The 19,477-nt window shown below is 43.2% G+C and overlaps 1 protein-coding gene across 1 annotated transcript in view; it reads right to left on the bottom strand.

Moving 5' to 3' along the window:
- Positions 1 to 962: 962 nt before the first annotated feature.
- Positions 963 to 19,477, bottom strand: part of LOC144829057 (uncharacterized) — a 419,215-nt gene continuing 400,700 nt past the window's right edge. Inside the window, exon 7 of the mRNA XM_078687804.1 lies at positions 963 to 2,374. Within this exon, the coding sequence (XP_078543930.1) occupies positions 2,169 to 2,374 (206 nt within the window). The 3' untranslated portion in view covers positions 963 to 2,168. The remainder of the gene's footprint in view (positions 2,375 to 19,477) is intronic.

The following is a 19,477-nucleotide window of genomic DNA, read 5'->3' as shown; positions in this document are numbered from 1 at the left end:
TCTGATCTATTATGACTTTGAGAAATGTTACCTTTTCCGCAAAGGTATGAGGTGTGTCGTGTCCAAACCTCCTGACCAAAGAGGATGTTCCCCGCTAGTCATGATGTTGCCTAATAACAGAAGCGAGGCTTTGCTGACATTCAGGGGCATATGTACAAGCCCCTATCGCGACTACAACGTCATTTTTACAGATGTTGTGGTGGTGATTGGGGCTGCGCCTTATGTACAAGTCAGCGTTGAGCCACTAAACGTGGCTTAATGCTGCCTTGTGCATAAAGCCCCCTTCACGCTATGCTAAGAGTGAAAGGGGTGGGCAGTGGGTGATGCGGTGGATGTTCCACCGCAACACCCATTGTATTTGACGCTGCCCCCTATGTACAAGGGTGGCGTACATAGGAGGCAGCGCCAAAATGAAGACCAGAAAAACCCTGGTCTTAATTTGGCAAAACGAGGAGAAATGCATTGCCTTGTGCAGCAAACATGGAAAAAGCTTAATGCCATGGTTTGTTATGTACTTCCTGTACATAAACAAACCTTTAAAAAAAATGCCATTTTGCCACTTTCATGTGTGCTGCATGAAGCAGCACACATAGGGTGCAGCCTTGCGTTTCAGAAGTGTCAGAGTGTGCCGTTAAGCCAAGGAGGCTAACGACATGCTCCGCCACTTCCTTGTTCATTTGCCCCACAATTTTTTGCAATTCTGGCTCATCCATTGCCGGGCGGTCACGAGGCTGTGTTTGAGCTTGATCACTGATGTATTTTCTTTTTCAAATTAATTGTACCTACACTGTACACAATCATTGCTAGTTTGACCAGCTTTAAAAATACGGTGGGCAGTTAAGGGGGATGTATTCCATAAATAGTCCTAGAAACTGCCTCTAGTCAGTTCACATGGAAAAATTGTCAGCTATATCGTAAACCTAACCTAAGAATTCAGCCATACTCCCACATACAATCATTCAGTCAGTCAAAATACTTTATCCGATTTGTTTTAAAAACATAAAAGCATGCTAAAATGTATACACAGAAATTTAAAAACCATCAATTCGTTACAGATTAAAACAGAAAAAGTTTAACATAAAGTTAAAAACACAATACACAATATTCAAATTTCTTGTTGGGCGAAATTCATAGAACCCAGTTACTAAACTGAGACGCGACAAACATTCATTTAGATCAGTTAGAGTGCGTTAAAGTCAGTTGAGCTTAACCTAAGTTTTCTCTTGATTCTTACGGCCGTGACTAGGAAGCTAGCAACATAAAAAAATTCCCACACATTTGATAGCAGCTGTAAATATAGTAGTACAATCATTCATCAAGTCAAGTCAAGGAAAGCTTTATTCGATTGTTTTTGTTTCAATCATAAAAGCATAAATGCTTCAGAAAAATTCTTATAAAATTACATTCGAAATTACACAGGATAAGATCTAAAAAATATACAATAGTATGTTTAAGATGCCATAAAACCATACAAATACAAATGTTTCATTAAAAAAAAAAAAAAAAAAACACCTGCTGTTTACTGAAAGGGGGGTGCCCAAGGTTAATCATTCATCTTTCTACCCACCCATTCATTCATCCATCCAGCTATGCAACTACACCAGTCCATTTACCAACTCACAGGTTGTATTCACCGTTAGCAATCCATCCTTGTGTACATACATAGAGCTATTGATCGATCCATGCATCAAGCCTAAATCTTTCCCTGTAGGCATGACTATTGTGTGACTGCATGTCTGCCTGTATGTGTGTCCAATCATATCATATACAACTTATAGCCACTGCAACAAAAGGTAACAAAGAACTAAAACACAAAAAATAAGCTAGACCATTTTCTTTTTCGTTTGGCAATCCTTGTTTGCTGTTTTTACAGACCCATTTTCTCCACATCTTCTGTACCCAGTAATTTATGGGTTGTGATGTCAGTGTTTGCAACTCTTCTGAAGAACAATGCATGCCTCTTGCACTGTGCTTAATGCTTTTTGGACACGTGACTGTCAGTCACTAGCATGTTATCCTCCATCCTACGTTCAGTAAATACATATTTTACAAACTTCTCTGTCCCGTTTGAAACCATGAAAGTTTCCATGCATAGATGTATAAAAATTACAACGTGATCATATGGTTATTAAGCTGGAGATGAAATAGTTTTACATTTGGTCCTGTTCTCAAATGGCATCATCAGTACGTATTTCCGCTTCTGCGTGGGATGTCTGTTCGCTGATCTCGCCTGTAAAAGAGTGTTCAGACACCCCAGGTGCCTTATTCAATGACGTGGGCGTCTCCACTTGAAACAGAGGCCGCAGGCTGTCACAGAGGAAGAGCAGAAGCACTCTCAGGAAGCATGCCACGATGCTCACAGCCATCACAACCGCTGGAAAAGATAAGCATAACATTGTTTAATTAAAATGGAGGAATTGTGCAAAACAGAGTTGGAACGTAAGACTTTCCTACCTGAAACTAATAAACTAATTCCATGGCCCAATCTCGCAACAACTTCAGTTTAAAAGTAACAAGCATTGGCATTGCCAATAGGTCTCGCATTTGTGGGACCTTATAAGTATTTAGTTTTGCAGCACAATATCCTTGTTGCATAATCGGATATTGTGCTGCAAAACTAAATACTTATAAGGTCCCACAAGCGAGACCTATTGGCAATGCCAATGCTTGAGGACCCCCTGTTACCCGCCTCTGTGATTCCCAGACTATGTTTTCCTTTTGTTAATAAACGCTTGCAAACAGCTGGCGCATGCGCAGAGCGGGGGCAAGCAAGGGAAGGAGTGGACACAGGAGGGAGCCGGAGAGAGAGAAGAAAGGAACCTGGAAGTTATGTCACGTTGGCTGCTTATTATACGACAGTAAAGTTGCCCTACATTTATAGTGCAACTTAGTACTTTAAGGAAGCAGTAAAGGTGAGGAGAAACAAGTGGAAGGAGAAAAGGAATTAGAGAGAGGGAACAGGAAAACCCGATGTAATATGTCAGCAGTTTGCATAGATAGTGCTTATGCCACATGCAGATAGGGTCAAAGGGGAAAGGTACACAGAAGTGGCGAGGGGAGGATGTCACTTTATGTAATGTATTGGCTTGTATAGTGCTTATTGCGTTTAAGACGTTTAAAGCGCTGCAACACAATTGAAGAGGGAATGACAGGTCATGGGGGGGGAATACTTTAGGGAATTGGAGGGAGGGAAAGAGGGAACATGATGCTACGTCACACTGCTTGCTTGGATGATGTTTAACCCTAAACTGCTCCAGAGCTGCAAGGAGGGGACTCTAAAGAAAGGAAAGCAAAGAAGGAAAATATGTAAAGCGCTCTGATACCTGATTCCGTTCGGGTCTAGTTCGCGCTATATAAAACTCGGCAAAAAAAAACCCTCAGTTTACCGCCGGATTGGCTTGTAAAAAAAAAATGCGTGCGAGATAGAGTCAAAGCGCTGCATCTGAAGGGGAAAGGTACACAGAAGTGGCGAGGGGAGGATGTCACTTTATGTAATGTATTGGCTTGTATAGTGCTTATTGCGTTTAAGACGTTTAAAGCGCTGCAACACAATTGAAGAGGGAATGACAGGGCATGGGGGGGAATACTTTAGGGAATTGGAGTGAGGGAAAGAGGGAACATGATGCTATGTCACACTGCTTGCTTGGATGATGTTTAACCCTAAACTGCTCCAGAGCTGCAAGGAGGGGACTCTAAAGAAAGGAAAGCAAAGAAGGAAAATATGTAAAGCGCTCTGATACCTGATTCCGTTCGGGTCTAGTTTGCGCTATATAAAACTCGGCAAAAAAAAAACCTCAGTTTACCGCCGGCTTGCCTTGTAAAAAAAAAAAAAATGCGTGCGAGATAGAGTCAAAGCGCTGCATCTGAAGCGGAAAGGTACACAGAAGTGGCGAGGGGAGGATGTCACTTTATGTAATGTATTGGCTTGTATAGTGCTTATTGCGTTTAAGACGTTTAAAGCGCTGCAACACAATTGAAGAGGGAATGACAGGGCATGGGGGGGGAATACTTTAGGGAATTGGAGTGAGGGAAAGAGGGAACACGATGCTACGTCACACTGCTTGCTTGGATGATGTTTAACCCTAAACTGCTCCAGAGCTCCAAGGAGGGGACTCTAAAGAATGGAAAGCAAAGAAGGAAAATATGTAAAGCGCTCTGATACCTGATTCCGTTCAGGTCTAGTTCGCGCTATATAAAACTCGGCAAAAAAAAAACCTCAGTTTACCGCCGGCTTGGCTTGTAAAAAAAAAAAAATGCGTGCGCCGGGAAAGGAAGGCAGAAGGCAGAGAAGGGGAGGGGGGAGGAGAAATGCGACACGGCGGGCAGGGGAGCGGCGAAAATGACTAATTAGGGGAGGAGAAGCCGAGAAGCCGCAGAGCGCACGCTGGGCGAAGCCCTTTGATGTGCTCTGCGGCAAATGGAGGGAGGCTGATGCGCGTTCATGTTTGAACACGTGGTTCACATGAACTGCATGAAAACGCCATGAAAACGCCAGCAAAAAGCTGGTGGTTTCATGATGTTTTCGCCGCTTGAATTCTCGCTCCGCTCGATGCGCATGCGCGCATTGATAGGTCGCGAGACCTAAAAAGTCATTGATGCATGAGGCAGGGATATCTACAGACATACTTTTTTAGAGGAGGGTACACAAGGGAACACAAGCGGGAAATTGTGAACAGTATGTACATGTGCATTCACGCACATTATAGATCAATATGGTACATGGGGCACATTGAACACATTATACATATATATATGTAGTATATGCGGCAAGATTAGCAGTGCACTATTTGTAGGATTCTTGCCAGGGTTACTATTCTTTCACATCTAGTGGCCACGCAGTTCAGTACAGAAATCAATTCCTTAGTCTCAGGATAAGGACCAGGCAACATCAGTGGCTGCTTTGTTAGATCAGTGTATGTAACAGCAGCACAATAAGAGGTGAATCAGAGTTACGAATATGAATGATGCAATTGAAGTCAGGACTGGCCTCTATGAATGAGAAAAATAAGAAGAGGTCAGCATAATTTATGCACTTGCACTTTAATTTGTATATATAAATATATATATATCGTGTTGGGAGGTAGAGCTATGATGCTTTTAAATTATTTATTAGCTTAGCGCCAACTAAACTTACATATATTTTCTGTGACATTTTTTAATCCTGGAATTTTTATATGAAATTTCAATATCATTTTATCTGCGGTATTTTGCACATTGCACAATTTTGCACCTTAAGAATTCGTTGCACTAGCACTTTTTTTAGTCTGATCAAATCATATGGCGATGTTTTTGGAGCCTAGGATCTATTGTATGATGTCTACATATAGCACCACGGCCATTTGGCTTGAATCGGAAAATATGAAATTCAGTTGGGGATTTTGTGTAAAAAGATAATGATAAAAATTACTTTTACTATGTTTTACAGATTTTAACTGTATTTATGTGATGTATATGACCCGAAATTGGTTGTTGTTATATATATATATATATATATATATAAGAATGTTTAATTATGTGTATATAGTTCAATTAGGACATTATTTGATCCGTGCAGAATCACTATTCAAAGTAGTAGTATTTTGTTTAGCTCTGTAAGCCATGTGATTTGTTGAATCAGGAAGTCACTATTTAAACACTGTGAGAGTATCCGGAGGGTCATGTGAACAATGCTGCGGTGACGCAGTTGAAATGCGCCATGCTGACACACGGAGGAATAAAGCACTATAAACTTAAAATTACTGCGCGTTTGTGGTCTGTACCTGGGATGGTCGAGGAAGTACGAGCTTGACCCAGGACTGTTGGTGATATATATATATATATATATATATATATATATATATATATATATATATATATATATATGTATTTACTGAAAAAACTAAAGCGAACAGAGACGTTATAGTTAGGCTCAGATTTCACTCATACAAAACCATAGAATTCAACATTTATAGTTACCTGAGCTAATTATAACTTAAGCCTGCAATGCACTGCTTATAACCTCACATATCACATCACTCATGACATGGTCAGTCACATCACTGATGACATCAATGATGACATTATCCAAAGAACCAGACACAGCTCTATACAATATCTCATACCTACTCACAACTACTCACACGCACACACAGCCATTCACATACCCATTCACAGACCCACTCAGCTACTGCCACACATTCACTTACTCATACAACCAGTCATAGAACTAGTCACTCACCCATACAGCCACTCACTTAACCATACAGCTACTAACAGACCTACTGACTCACCCATAAAGCCACTCACACATCCAATCAATCATCGACAAAACACAAAACTCACCTATACAACCACTCATACACACATAGACTATGCAATACAGCTACTCATATACCCACTCACTTACTCATACACCCACTCAAACTGCCACTAACTCACCCATACACCCACATACACAGTCAGTCATCCATGGAGACACTCACACAGGCACTCAGCCACCAATACAGGCACTCACACGACCACTCATTCACCCATACAGCTACTCCCACAACCACTCACCCATCCATGCAGCCACTCACATAGCCACTCACTCACCCATACAGTTGCTGACATACCCCCTGACTCACCCATACAGCCACTCACATATCCACCTACTCAACCATACAGCCACTCAACCACCCACACACCCACTTACACAGCCATTCACAAACCTATCCAGCAACTCACACATTCACACTCACTCACTATTATAGCCACTCACACAGGCACTCACTCACCATTACAGTTACCCACAAACCCACGTATTTACCTATACAGCTACTCACACACTCATTCACACACCGACACAGCCACTCAGATAACCACTCACTCACAGATTCAGACAGTCTTACAGTCACTCACATAATATATGTTCAAAATGGTATCACTCATTAGTAATACACCTAGTGACCCTTTGTTTTTCTCAGTGAATTTCTATCTTTTTTAATGCTATTTTCTAACTATAACATCCCTGTAACCTTTTTTTTTACAATTTATTTCCTAACTGTAACCTTTAAGTGTGAGTGCATGAGTGTCTCAGAATGTGTGAGTGAGTGTGTCTCAATGGGTGTGTGAGTGGGTATGTGAGTGTCTGAGTGGGTTTGAGAGTGGGTGCATGAGTGTCTGAGTGAGTGCATGAGCATCTGAGTGGGAGTCTAAGTGGGTGCGTTAGTGTTTATGTGAGGGTTTGAGTGGGTCTGTGAGTGGTTGTGAGAGTGTCTGAGTGGGTTTGCCAGTGCCTCCATCAGTGTGTGAGTCAGTCTGTGAGTGAGTGCATGAGTGTCTGAGTGGGTCTGTGAGTGGGTACGTGAGTCTCTGAGTGGGTCCGTAAATGAGTGTGTGTTTCTGGATGTGTCTTTGGGTCATTGCGGGAGTCTCTGAGTAGGTCTGTGAGTGGGTGTGAAAGAGTATGAGTGGTTCTGCAAGTGGGTGCATGAGTGTCTGAGTGGGTGTACATGCCTGAGGAGTTCTGTGAGTGGGTGCATGAGTGTCTGAGCTGGTCTGTGAGTGGGTGCATGGGTGGGTCTGTGAGTCGGTATGAAAGTGTCTGAGTGGGTCTGTGAGAGGGTGTATCAGTGTCTAAGTGGGTCTGTCAGTGGCAGTGTGAGTGCGGGGGGTGTGAGTTGGTGTCTGCATGTCTGTGTGGGTGTGTCAGTAGCTGTGTCAGTGACTGGGCTACAACAGAACCATACCTTCCCCTTTATCCAAAAAGAGTCCACAGTTTTGCACAAAATATCTAGCCAAGTGGAGAACTTTTTACTGGTTAATTACTAAGTACTACCTCCTTGGGTAAATGTCCAGTATGTATTGTACACCACAGCTGCGTAATGAAGCACAAGGATATGTCACCAGTGACATTGTGTGTGTTTTGACAATGTGATTGTTCCTTGTGCGTCTTTATACTGAAATTTGTGACAACATGTATGTTCCTATGAGAAGATGACAAGAGTACAAAATGGTAAATCTTCACGAAACACGGGCCCTTCCTCTTAACTATATGAAGTAAGTGCTTCTTTGTTTGATGGAGATGTCATCACATTCCTGAGCATCAAGAAAGTCTCACCAAAATCGGCTAGAAAAGCTCTGGGGTGCCTTTTGGTAAGCTGCCCATCATCCTGGCAAAAGGTGGGAAGACAATTGCCTACTACTAAGGTGGATGGGGCGGGGCCAAATGGGTAAATCTTCAGGTGATTTTTCTCATTTGTATACTCGTAGTAATTTAAAAGAAGGACCATGGGCTCTGCTCTCACCAGATAAGGACAAGAAAGAACCCACTCCTTACAGTCACTATACTTTGCGTTCCAATAGATATATTCACCTCCACCAGGTATTTCAGATGTCTTTCAATGTGGAATTGCCAAGAAAACACAATTGCTTTGCCTTTGTCAAGCCCAGGAGGTCAGGATCATTTGTCCTTTACAGAAGTGGACCTTCAACTCAAACTGCTATGTTTATATATGTAAGTGTTTCCCGTTGAGGTTTAATTTCTCTAAAAATAAAGCAGATCCTTGTGCCATCCCCCGATGCGAAAGTTCTCCTGTCCTGCTTTCCCGCAGTCCACTACCATCTGCAGCCTGTGTACCTGCTGCCCTCTGTTTGTGCCTTCTCTGCTTCTTTCTTGCTCTGTTTTGCCTTTTCTCCTAATTTTTCTGTCCCCTGTTTTCCCTCTTCTGCTAATTATTTCTGCCCTATATTTTGCCTTTGGAGCTTGTTTTTCTGCCTTCTTTGTGCCTTTCCTGCTTGTTTTTCTGCCCGCCAGTTTGCTTTCACTGCTCATTTTTCTGTCCTCTGTTTTGCCTTTCCTGCTAATTTTTCTGCCTCCTGTTTTGCCTTTTCTTCTAATTTTTCTGCCCTCTGTTTTGCCTTTTCTGCTTGTTTTTCTGCCTGCCATTTTGCCTTCACTGCTCATTTTTCTGCCCTCTGTTTTGCATTTTCTGCTTATTTTTCTGCCCTCTGTTTTGCATTTTCTGCTTATTTTTCTGCCCTCTGTTTTGCCTGTTATGCTAGTTTTACTGCCCTCTGTTTTACCCTCTTCTACACCACATTCCCTGGGCCATGTACATAATAATAAGAGGGGAGGAGGAGCTACGTCAGCAAACTAGATGGCTGCTTAGGCTCCCGGCTCCACCGACCTCCGCACCCCGCTGCAATATCCTGTACATCATCCTGATTTTACGCCTAGCCTCTGTGTACATGAACTGTCCAGCACTCCGATGGTGAAATCCGGGAACTTTTATCGGCTGGTTTGACGAAGTTACGTCGAGTTGAAGATTGTGGCCTACTCCAGCAGTGAAGCCGGGGCCTAGAGTACTTTCACAGCCGGGCTGCAGTGCAACAACATCGGCCGGGAGACCCAGGCTGGGTCCGGTCAATCGGAGTGGAGGCTTTGTTTCAGCCCGAATTTGGTGGCGATCGTTTGTATTGCTCAGCATTGATGGAGGAGTGACTCTGCTTGTTGTTGGCAGTGGGGGGGGGGGGGTCCCTGTCCCGCGGACCCGGTCTTGGGCCCGCCGGGGTTCGGTGGGTCGGGGTCTCCGGCCTGCGGCCTTAACCGGGTTGACCGTGGCTGCGAATAAAGATTGGTCGCCCTCCGCATCTGCACGTTAGTGATCCTGTTTGTCCCCCCTAAGGATGCCAGATTCACCCTGGAAGGGGTTTGTGATTGGTGTCGGGTGTGAGATTATGGATCGCACGATGCTTGAGCCGTCGCTGAGGTCAATATTGGCAGAAATTAGGGCGTTTCATAGACATGTGGATGTCTTATTGTGCAAATTGGACACGCGCCTATCTGAGATGCTCCTGGTGGAACCGTACCCAGCCTTACTGTTGGAACAGCAATTTGCAGCCATTCAAACCACGGCCATTTTGACTCCATGCGAGAACCCCGTGAGGAAGCAAGTATTGATACCATCGGATGGTGCCCTGGAGAAAGGTGTTCCCGAGGTCGTCAGTGTATTGCCGAACCTTCCACCATTATCGACTTCGGAGGTATCGAAAGGCATTCCCCTCCCAGAGACTTTTGTTCTTGACTTTCCATTCCTTTTGTGGTCGTCTTCTCCTTTCTTGGTGACTTTACGACTCCTGGGCAAGATATGGTGGGACTGTCCATCTAGGAGGGAGAGCTCTTCTGCGCCTGAAGTTCTTGTGGAGTCACTGCCTACGAGTCGCCATGGATTGATTCTTGATGACTCCCTCCTCCTCTATTGCTCCTTTGTGTGCCTTTGGGTCTCGCTGGGGGGGGTTTGTGTGCTGATTCGGAAGGGCCAAGGTTAAGATCAACTAGGTCGGGACGGGTTGGAGTGGCTTTTACGGTTGTTCGATCTGCAACTGTTTGATCTAAAAGGCTAGGCGGTGTCTTACGGTACCCCCTAATTTTTCTATAAGTGTTGTCATACGTTGTTATTCTAGTGATAGGGGGTGTCTGTTTCTGGCGGGGGGACTAAAGGGGCTGGGAGCCCAAACAGATAAGCCCTCCTCCACTCTTTTTCCTACTTTTAGGGTTTTAGTTATTAGGGGCGACAGGCACGCTGCTAGTGGGGTAAGGCTGTAGCCATTTGCAGGGGTGCAGGGTGGGGGGCTGGAAAGGGTTTTTTATTTTGCCTTTTTTCATTTCTATGGCCTTTTTCTTCCTTCCCTTTCTCTTCCTTAAAGGATCAGTATAGCTTGTGAATCATTCGGATTCTTATTGTGTACTCGTGTTTAGTGCCTATGCTTTTTATGATATCCTGATTCCCGGGTGGGCAGGTCCTGAGAACTGGCGCTCAACATTGAATGTATATTGTATTGTCGTTTGCATCCACCTATATGCTTTGGCGCCAATGTCCCATTATAATGGTTCTTACGTGCATATCCTGTTTCTTCCCCTGTCCCCCGTGTCTTTTGTTTGATTGTATGGCACCTGATCCTTTCTTGAATAATATAAAATGGAACCTCTGTCTCATCCTCAGACTCAGTTGTGCATTCTAATACAAGTTATACCCTGAATCGCTGCCGGACCCCAGGGTTGTCGGCTGATGAGCTGTGTCGTACTGTGATCTTACTTTTGTTTGTCGGGCGGCCCCTGCGGCTGTAGGCCCATGCTTGTATTTATATTGAATGCTACAATAAAGGTTTTAAAAAAAATAAAAAAAATAATAATAAGAGGGGAGCTGCGAGGCCCCCTCCCTTGGCTGACTTCAGCTCCGGGAAGTCCATCCACGAGGGCCCGGCCAAATTTTAATGTGAGAGGGGGGCCATGTGCCCTAATCCCATCTCAGGGTAATTTCGGGCCTGGGGACCCCACCCCCCGGGGCACAGCCACATCTACCTGGATGCCCTGGCTCCACCCAGAGCACACAGTGTGCTTTAATGGGGACCGCGGGGAAGCTTCACGGACCTTGTGGTCCCAGCCAGCTCCCCCCCTCCTGAGGGAGCCGGCATTGCTAAATATGCAGCTTCCTGTGTGTGGAAGCAATCTTTCATCTGCTTCCCTGCCCACATGACAGTGGGCAGAGAAACGGATGAAAACTCTGCTCCCAGTAGGCATGAGCAGTTTGACAGCTCATTCTTGCTGGGAGCGGAGTAAGGGGCAGATTTACCACTTTTTCACACAGCGCAGTGCAGCAGCCGCAAACGCTGTGCTGCACGAAAAGGAGAAAAATATGGCACTCTCCTCCCCTTTTCCTAGCGTTGCGCTGAAATCAGCTGTAATGTAACTATGCGCAATGGTGCCATCAGTCTAGCATAGGTTTTGCACCGGTACAAAATACTATGCATAGACTAACTTAAACCTTTTTTCCTCCAGTAAACCATTCTCTCCCTTAGTATGTGTGCAGGACAGTGCAGCACAAGTACAAAGCCAGAAAAGGAAGGAGAAATAAAAGCATTTCTCCTTCCTTGCGACTTCTTCAAAAGGGTGTAGTTTTCTGAAGCTAAACCCTGTCTGCTTTATTTAGTAAATTGGGTTCAGTGTCAGAAACCTTGGTTGGTTGCATGGGAACACCCATGCTAGCCTAACAAAAAAGGGACAGGGAGGGCTGTTTAACGGGGTCCAGCATACGTGCCCTGACAACAGTACACCAAAAAGAGAGTACGCAGTTCCCAAGTATAAAAAGGGAAGGAGGGAAATAGAAAGAGATGAAGCAAAGTGAGTGAAGGGACACAGGAGGGGAATCCTCTTTCTTGGAACTAGAGTCCTCACACACCCAGCAAGCTAGGTGTCATGCTTCATCATATGGGCTTGCTCCTCGTCGGGTCGGCGGTGCAATACCTGACAGGCACCCATAAAGGGGCTCTTTAGCGGAGATCTTTTGTTCCTGCCGTATGGTGCCGTGGGTGTGAAGGCCCTAGGGATGGGGTTGTGTAGATGTGTGTGGGTGGTTAAAAAAGGTTGGGTAGTCCACAGGGGAATTTTTATAGAGTGGTAACCCAGCTTATTAAAAACAAACAGAGTGGATGCTCTCTGGCTCAAGGGTCCAGGGGAGCAAAATTCTACTCTATATCAGTGGTCGACATGTTTCATGCGAAGTGTTCTAAGCGATACAGTGCATTTCTTCAGGACCAATCTACTATCTACACTAAGTATTGTGGGTGGAGCATGCCTACCCACCACTACATCGGTATGTGAGTACGAGGTCCCTCCAAGGCTATTGGAACCTAGAGAGGAAGGGATGACATAAACACAAACAGGGTGAAAGTGGTCAGATGAGTCATCACGGACCAACTCACAAAGTGCGGTTCATCTGTCAAGGGTAAGATGCTATAATCAACATGCTCTAAACCATAACCAAATAGTGAGAAGAAAGATTGTTAAAAAGGTATTAAAAGTCCAATGACTGATGGGCAAAACGCAAATGGAAAGTAAAATAAGTTAAGTGACAGCAAATGACATGTCAATAACAACAGATAGCAAGTAATGTCTCACCCGACTTGTTAAAAGCGTTTGCTTCAGTAGTCTTCCCGGCGTAAGACACCTTAATTATGGTTATCCTGAAGTGGGGGAGAAAGAAGAAAAAGTGGGGCGGTAAAGGAGAAGCGGGACAATATGCCCACTTGGCCAGGGGAGGCTGCAGTGTCCATTGATGACGTGTTAGGGTACTGTGGCGGCCCCAACCAAGACAACAATCAAGTAAGTGGGTAGATATTTGTAGTGGTGCCCGCATTGAATAGCCGGTGGAAGTAATCTTACAGGAGCAGTCCTAAAGCCAGCGTGTGGCTTAAAGAGCGGGAGGTCCGCATGGCGCGCCCCTTGGCCTGGGCCAAAGGTGTGCACTGCGCTCGTCCCCGCCCTAACAATTGACCACCACAGCGGTATGGTTCCCTGCAGTAGCTTACCCACAGGTTACCAGTCGGGATTCTGCTAACAAAAAACACACCCGCATGGCTGAGCTGTGAGTGGTTTTGGCATACCAGCAGTACATCTCACAAACGGAGCATAGTCCTTAGCTGCTCCCAATACACACAGCCCAAGCCCATTCACTTACCTCTCCTCGTACGAACGAGCGCCGGTAAACTACCCGTGCGCTGTAGCAGGGGAGCCGGTTCATTTCCTGGCTCGGGCTGCAGCGAGTAAATATCCAGTACATTTTGTTTTGGGGATGGAGTCTCCAAATGCCTGCCAACACTTTCTGGTTAAAGTGTTAGAAGGCAATCATATATCGGCACAGGGACTGTCGGATCCTCTGAGGAACTAGATCCCTCTACATAAAAATGTGGATTTCTTTTAATAACTCTAAAACTACTGAATGAATTTACGACAAATAACAAAAAGCACTCTTTCAGGACCAAGAGCTAGCTTTTCGGCAAATTTGATGTAATTCCATTCAGCAGTTTGGGTTGTAGTTGTGTTGAATATCCTTATGGGAATTAACAGGGGAAACACACTTTTTGTGACCCCCCACCCCCCCATTTTCTCAGCCCCCGCTTGACGGATCACCCCAAAACCTTCCTTGCACAACTAGAATCACACTTTTTTGCGGAAAATTTAATGAAGTTATATCAGAAAGCGCCAAAGATATGGGCAAGTCAAAAAACGCTTTTCCTATGGAAACATAATCCTAACTATTATTCACTTTATGTAACTTTCTTTAAAAAAGTCCTATCCGCTTCAGTTTCTTCCTTAAATTCTCAAAAACTACTGAACTACTGAACCGATTTACGACAAATTACAAAAAGCTCAATTCCTGGATCAAGACATAGCTTTGTGCCAAATTTGGTGCAATTCTATTCAGCTGTTTTTGGGGTATCAATGATACATTTTCCTATGGAAAATTGTGTGAGAAAATGCATTCCAAAACTCGTCTTTTGCTGGGCCCCAACTTGACGAGTTACCTTGAAACTTTCCAGGAAGAAGCAGAGTTGGATGAGACTTTTTTTGGGAAAGTTCCATGATGTTTTGTCATATGGAGTCAAAGTTATTTGCAAACCAAACCAAACGAAACTAAAAATCCATTTCCTAAGGAAACATAGTCCTGACTATAACTACCCAGTGGCGATTGCCACTGGCTAATATATATAATAAAGATATATTACAACCTCACTTTCCATATTGGGAAAATTAGTCTCAAAACCTGCTTTAGGGACCAAAGTGATATAAGGCACGACTCTCATTCTTATGGTGACCTGATGACTTCACACCAGCAAGAATGCAATGCTTCAGTCTTGAGCACTGTGGTACTTTAAATGTTGATTTCAATGGATGCTCACATCAGAATGCAAGTGTCTGTCTAAGGAAGGAATAGGGCAGGACCATAGTGTCTTTTTGACATCGGGTCCTATGGTCATCTTATAATGGGAGTGATAACGTTTTGGATGAGAGAAAGTGACATAAGGGGGAGAACTTGGGGGCATATTATCAAGGACAGGTGATACATTATCGCCGCTTTTATCGGCAGGAAACTGCCGATAAAGCGGCGATAATGGCCTTGATAATATGCTCTATGAATTCCAATCGAAGCCCATGTTAGATGTGAACACATCTAATATGAGCTTCAATTGGAATTCATAGTGCATATTATCAAGGCCATTATCGCTGCTTTATCGGCAGTTTCCTGCCGATAAAAGCGGCGATAATGTATCGCCTGTCCTTGATAATATGCCCCTTGATTCCTAGAAGTCAAGCATAAAAATATTACGAAACATCTAATGTTATACAATATACAGAACCCCACAGTAACTGTTGAGTAGGGCACAGTCATTATGTTTTATACAGCAGCACCAGGCCCAATTTCTCTTCATTTCACCAACACTCTACAAACCCAGTATCTCTTTTTTACTTCCTCTCCGAACACCTTCCTGTATTTCTTCTCTTTCACATCATTCTACAGTCTCAGCAATTGGTCACTACCCTACCTCTTCACAGTTTCTACATATCTTAACTGTTACATTTCACTACATCCTGTGCAACTCTTCACTGCTCATCTCTTCTCAGCATCTGCATCCCTGCACTGTCTATTTGCACCATAGCCCATGCTATCCTAGAAGCCCACATAATTTCTCCACAGCCCTCTGCATTTATCACTGTCACATCTCTCTGCAGAGCCTGCATCTCTTCACTCTACCATCCCTCCACTGCCTTAGCCTCTATTCACTACTCCATCTGTCCATAGATTTAGCTACTTCGCACCTCTTCACTGTCTCATATTTCTCTAGATCTTGCACCTCTTCACTGTCACATCTGTTTTAGCTTACATAGTGAAATATTAGCAAATAGAGGCAAGGGGAGAGTATGATTTTCCAAGGTTTGAACAGTTTGTTAAAATAGGAGACCCGAAACTGCAGCACCTCACTACTTCCCCCACCATATTGCATTCTGGATAATGTACCATGAGAGGGGCCCTGTTATGTTATGTTATTTTAAATTTATAAGGCGCACAGCTACCCCAAAGGGGTTACCCAGCGCCGGCTGGTAGGATGAAAAAGAGTAAGTAGAAATTAGTGATTAAACAACAAGGTTGTCACTTGTCTACGGAAACTACTAAGGACAGTTTCTTTCCGTATAAAGATAGGAAGAGAGTTTCACAGGGATGGTCCCCCAAAATAAAAAAGGACCTTCCGCCTGCCCTGGTCAGTTTAATTCTGGGGATAACAAATTTAGACTGTCCAGCAGAACGCAAAAGACGAGGAGGAGTGTACAGATGGATTAAAGATTGCAAGTATTGTGGGGCTGTTCCGGATTTAATTTTAAACATAAAGCTCAAGGCTTCAAATTTGAGACAGTTTTCCACTTTTAGCCAGTGTAATTTGCAAAGATAGTCAGTAGCTGACACCATCCTCGGTACCTTACACAGTAGCCTAGCTGCTGCGTTTTGCACCATCTGTAGCCTACGTATTATGGTTTTATTAGAGCCTAAGTATAGAATGTTGCTGAAGTCAAGCCTAGATGTAATCAAGGCCTGGACCAGGGGTATCATCCACAGAATTTTCCTAAACCATCTCAGAATGGTAAAGCATGTCGCAGCCACCCTAGTGTTTTGTTGTTTCATTGACAGGCGGTCGTCAATGATGATACTCAGGCTGCAAACTTGATGTGCTGGGATAGGATGCCCATTTCAGTGGGCCAATGTTGCGATCCCCAGAGGTCTTGCTCTTTTCCTGAAATCATAACCTCAGTTTTATCTCCATTTAGTCTGAGCAAGTTGTTTTGCATCCAAGATACAATTTTTCTCAGACCTATCTGGAGAGCAGATAAATCAGATCCCTTAGATGGAGTAAGGGCAAAGATTATCTGTGAGTCGTCCGCATAGGAGAAAAGGGGCCACCCCGCCTCTTTGGCAATATATGCCAACGGTCAAACATAGACATAAAACAACAAGGGACTCAGCACCAAGCCCTGAGGAACTCCATTAGGAGATCGATGGATATTAGAACTTGCCGAGGTGAAGAAAACCTGAAAAGTTCGATCAGCCAGGAAAGAGCAAAACCATTGTAGGGCTGAGCCTCCAAGGCCCTGTCACTTCCCCAGGTACTATCCAGTCCTCCCCGACCTCTGACATGCCCTTTTCCTGAATAGAGCGATACATCAGTGTGGACCTAGGGCTATTACAAACTTTGAATCACAGATCAGAATTTAGTATGATGACCATGTGACTGCCAGATCAAAACAGATCAATATTTGTAAGCAAACAGGGAGATCTAAAATAAAAAATCACGGTCATTTCTCTATGTACTTCTATTTAAAACGAAGGCAATTATAGTAGAAAGAAAGCTTAACCCCTTCAGTGCTAATGACAAGGGTAACTCGTCATGGAGTTTCCATTGATTTCAATGGAAAGTCAATGGGAATCAACAAATAGGCTTAGCATCCAAGTGGTTAAATAAAGTAACTTCAACTTTAAAAATTGAGAGTTTCACACTGGAATCGTGTGTGTTGGCATGTATGATCCATGCCTGCCTGCACCATCTTCTACCTCCTTTTTTACAGATCTCAAAAGTTTAAATAATATAGATTTGCTTACTGGTGTACTCCATGTAATGGTTAAGCCAATAACTAGGACAAAGTGATTCTAAGGAAGCTAGTCGAAGACATTGCGCTTTCTACAGATGAATGAATAAGTAGAGTTTGGTGGCAGTTTAAAAAACACAATAATCACAGGAGAGTTGAAACCAAGCGGAGCAGTATACATTTCAAGTATCAAATTATTTTTAAGAGACCCTCGCCCACTAATGCCCACTAGTGGCATGCTTCATCATCGGGCCGACACTCTAGACATGAATGTGTCGGTGTGGGCTCTGCTTCCAGAAAGAGGAAGCACTTCTAGATTTGAGGTTTAATAGGTCCTGTAATTAATGTGGTTAAAATTACCTCTAACTCCTAATGTGCTCTATTGCTTCTTACAGGAATTAGGGTAAGATTAAAAAACAGAGTAAGATGTAGATTGGGAGTGAATCAATGATCCCATACATTTAAAATTAATCATAGTCTACATATTTCAGTCAGTCCCACCCAGCCGGGTCACATGGTTTTCATCAGGACCTAAACAAGCAGATCCCTAGTATATATACACAGACAGTATAATATTTTATATTCTTACAGTAATGTTTATGATAATAAAGCACAGTAACTAACAAGTCCTCTAGGGTACAATAGCCCATGACCTAAACAAGATGGAAAAGCATGAAAAACATAAAAATTACCATGTTCTAGTTAACAAGTTTGGAGATAAAGTATACATGTCACCATTGGTGCGCATCATAATCTCTTTACAGGGATACCCATATGTGGATAGACTTCTTTCATGCAGAAAAAGGAAGAAATGTGTAGAAGATATAGACTCTGTGCAAATCAAATGTTTATCCTAGAATGAAAGTTATCTGGTCCTTGTAGGGATGGTTAATGTTAAAGAAAGTGTGGTCACACTTGGTGAACTATAGTTCACATGTTACGGTCACACAATAAACAATAAATACATAAAGACCGTTACCTCCAAGATGAAAACTGTATCTTGTGGAGACCACTTTTCATAAAAGAAAAGACTTCAAACAAAAAATGGGTCATGACCCTTATTCATATATAAGGACCATGTAGGTCTCTACAGATGTCATATCAGAATATTTACGACCAAATTCTGCACTGAGAGCAACTTCTATTAATATTGGGAAAGTAACATTTGTTATCATTGTATCCGGTAAGATTATAGTAAGTGAACACATCCCTACTGAAAAATGAGTTGGTGATCTATTCCTCAACGGGGAGTAAATACTATTTACCAATTGTGTGCAATGAAGTGCGTACTCATCCAAAAATGGTTACAAGAGAATGTTCCAAACGCTGAGCTGAATAATAGTGTACAGAGATACTGTATACAGCAAACCAGTACTGGGACAAATACTTATCATGAAAATGCCAACCAAGGGATGCTATCATTGAGTTCTATTCTGAACGTCTTGAGGCGGTAAGTCCAGAGTTGTTCTCTTTTAAAGAGGATTTTGTCTGTTACTTTTTGGTATTGCTTATCATCTCCTGAAAAATCCACTGTAAATCATCAATGGTATGGTTAGCTGTCCAATAATGGTTGCTAATTTTGGCATCTTTATCGAACAAGGGTGTCTGAAAATGAAGATGTATCATAAGCCCACTGACAAGAAAAGCATGTTGAAATTCAGGAATTTCCACCTACCATCACTACGTGAGAATCTCCCATACAGTCAATTCTTGACGATTCAGTAGAACTGTAGTAACATCCAGGATTGCAAACAGCAGGCAGGAGAGTTTGCAGAAAAATTGAGACTCATAAATGACCCAGACTCTACTATGTTGAAGAGCTGGTAACGAACAAGGAACCAGAACAGAGAAAGACTCCTTGATCCTTTTGATAGCATTCCAGAGGCCGATTTTTTAACTTAAGAAACTACATATAATATTGCCTTGAACCAGATCAAGAAGATCATTACCACAAATTGGTGCATAATTAATTTGGGATCAATGAACTGTGAGAAATCAAGATTTGCCCATAAATGACCAAGTAGACTGTGGTAAATAAAT

The sequence above is a fragment of the Lissotriton helveticus genome, chromosome 4_1 (genome assembly GCF_964261635.1).
Source record: "Lissotriton helveticus chromosome 4_1, aLisHel1.1, whole genome shotgun sequence".
Lineage (NCBI taxonomy): Eukaryota > Metazoa > Chordata > Amphibia > Caudata > Salamandridae > Lissotriton > Lissotriton helveticus.
Note: the sequence above shows the minus strand (reverse complement) of the source record. Positions and strands in the feature narration are given on the sequence as shown.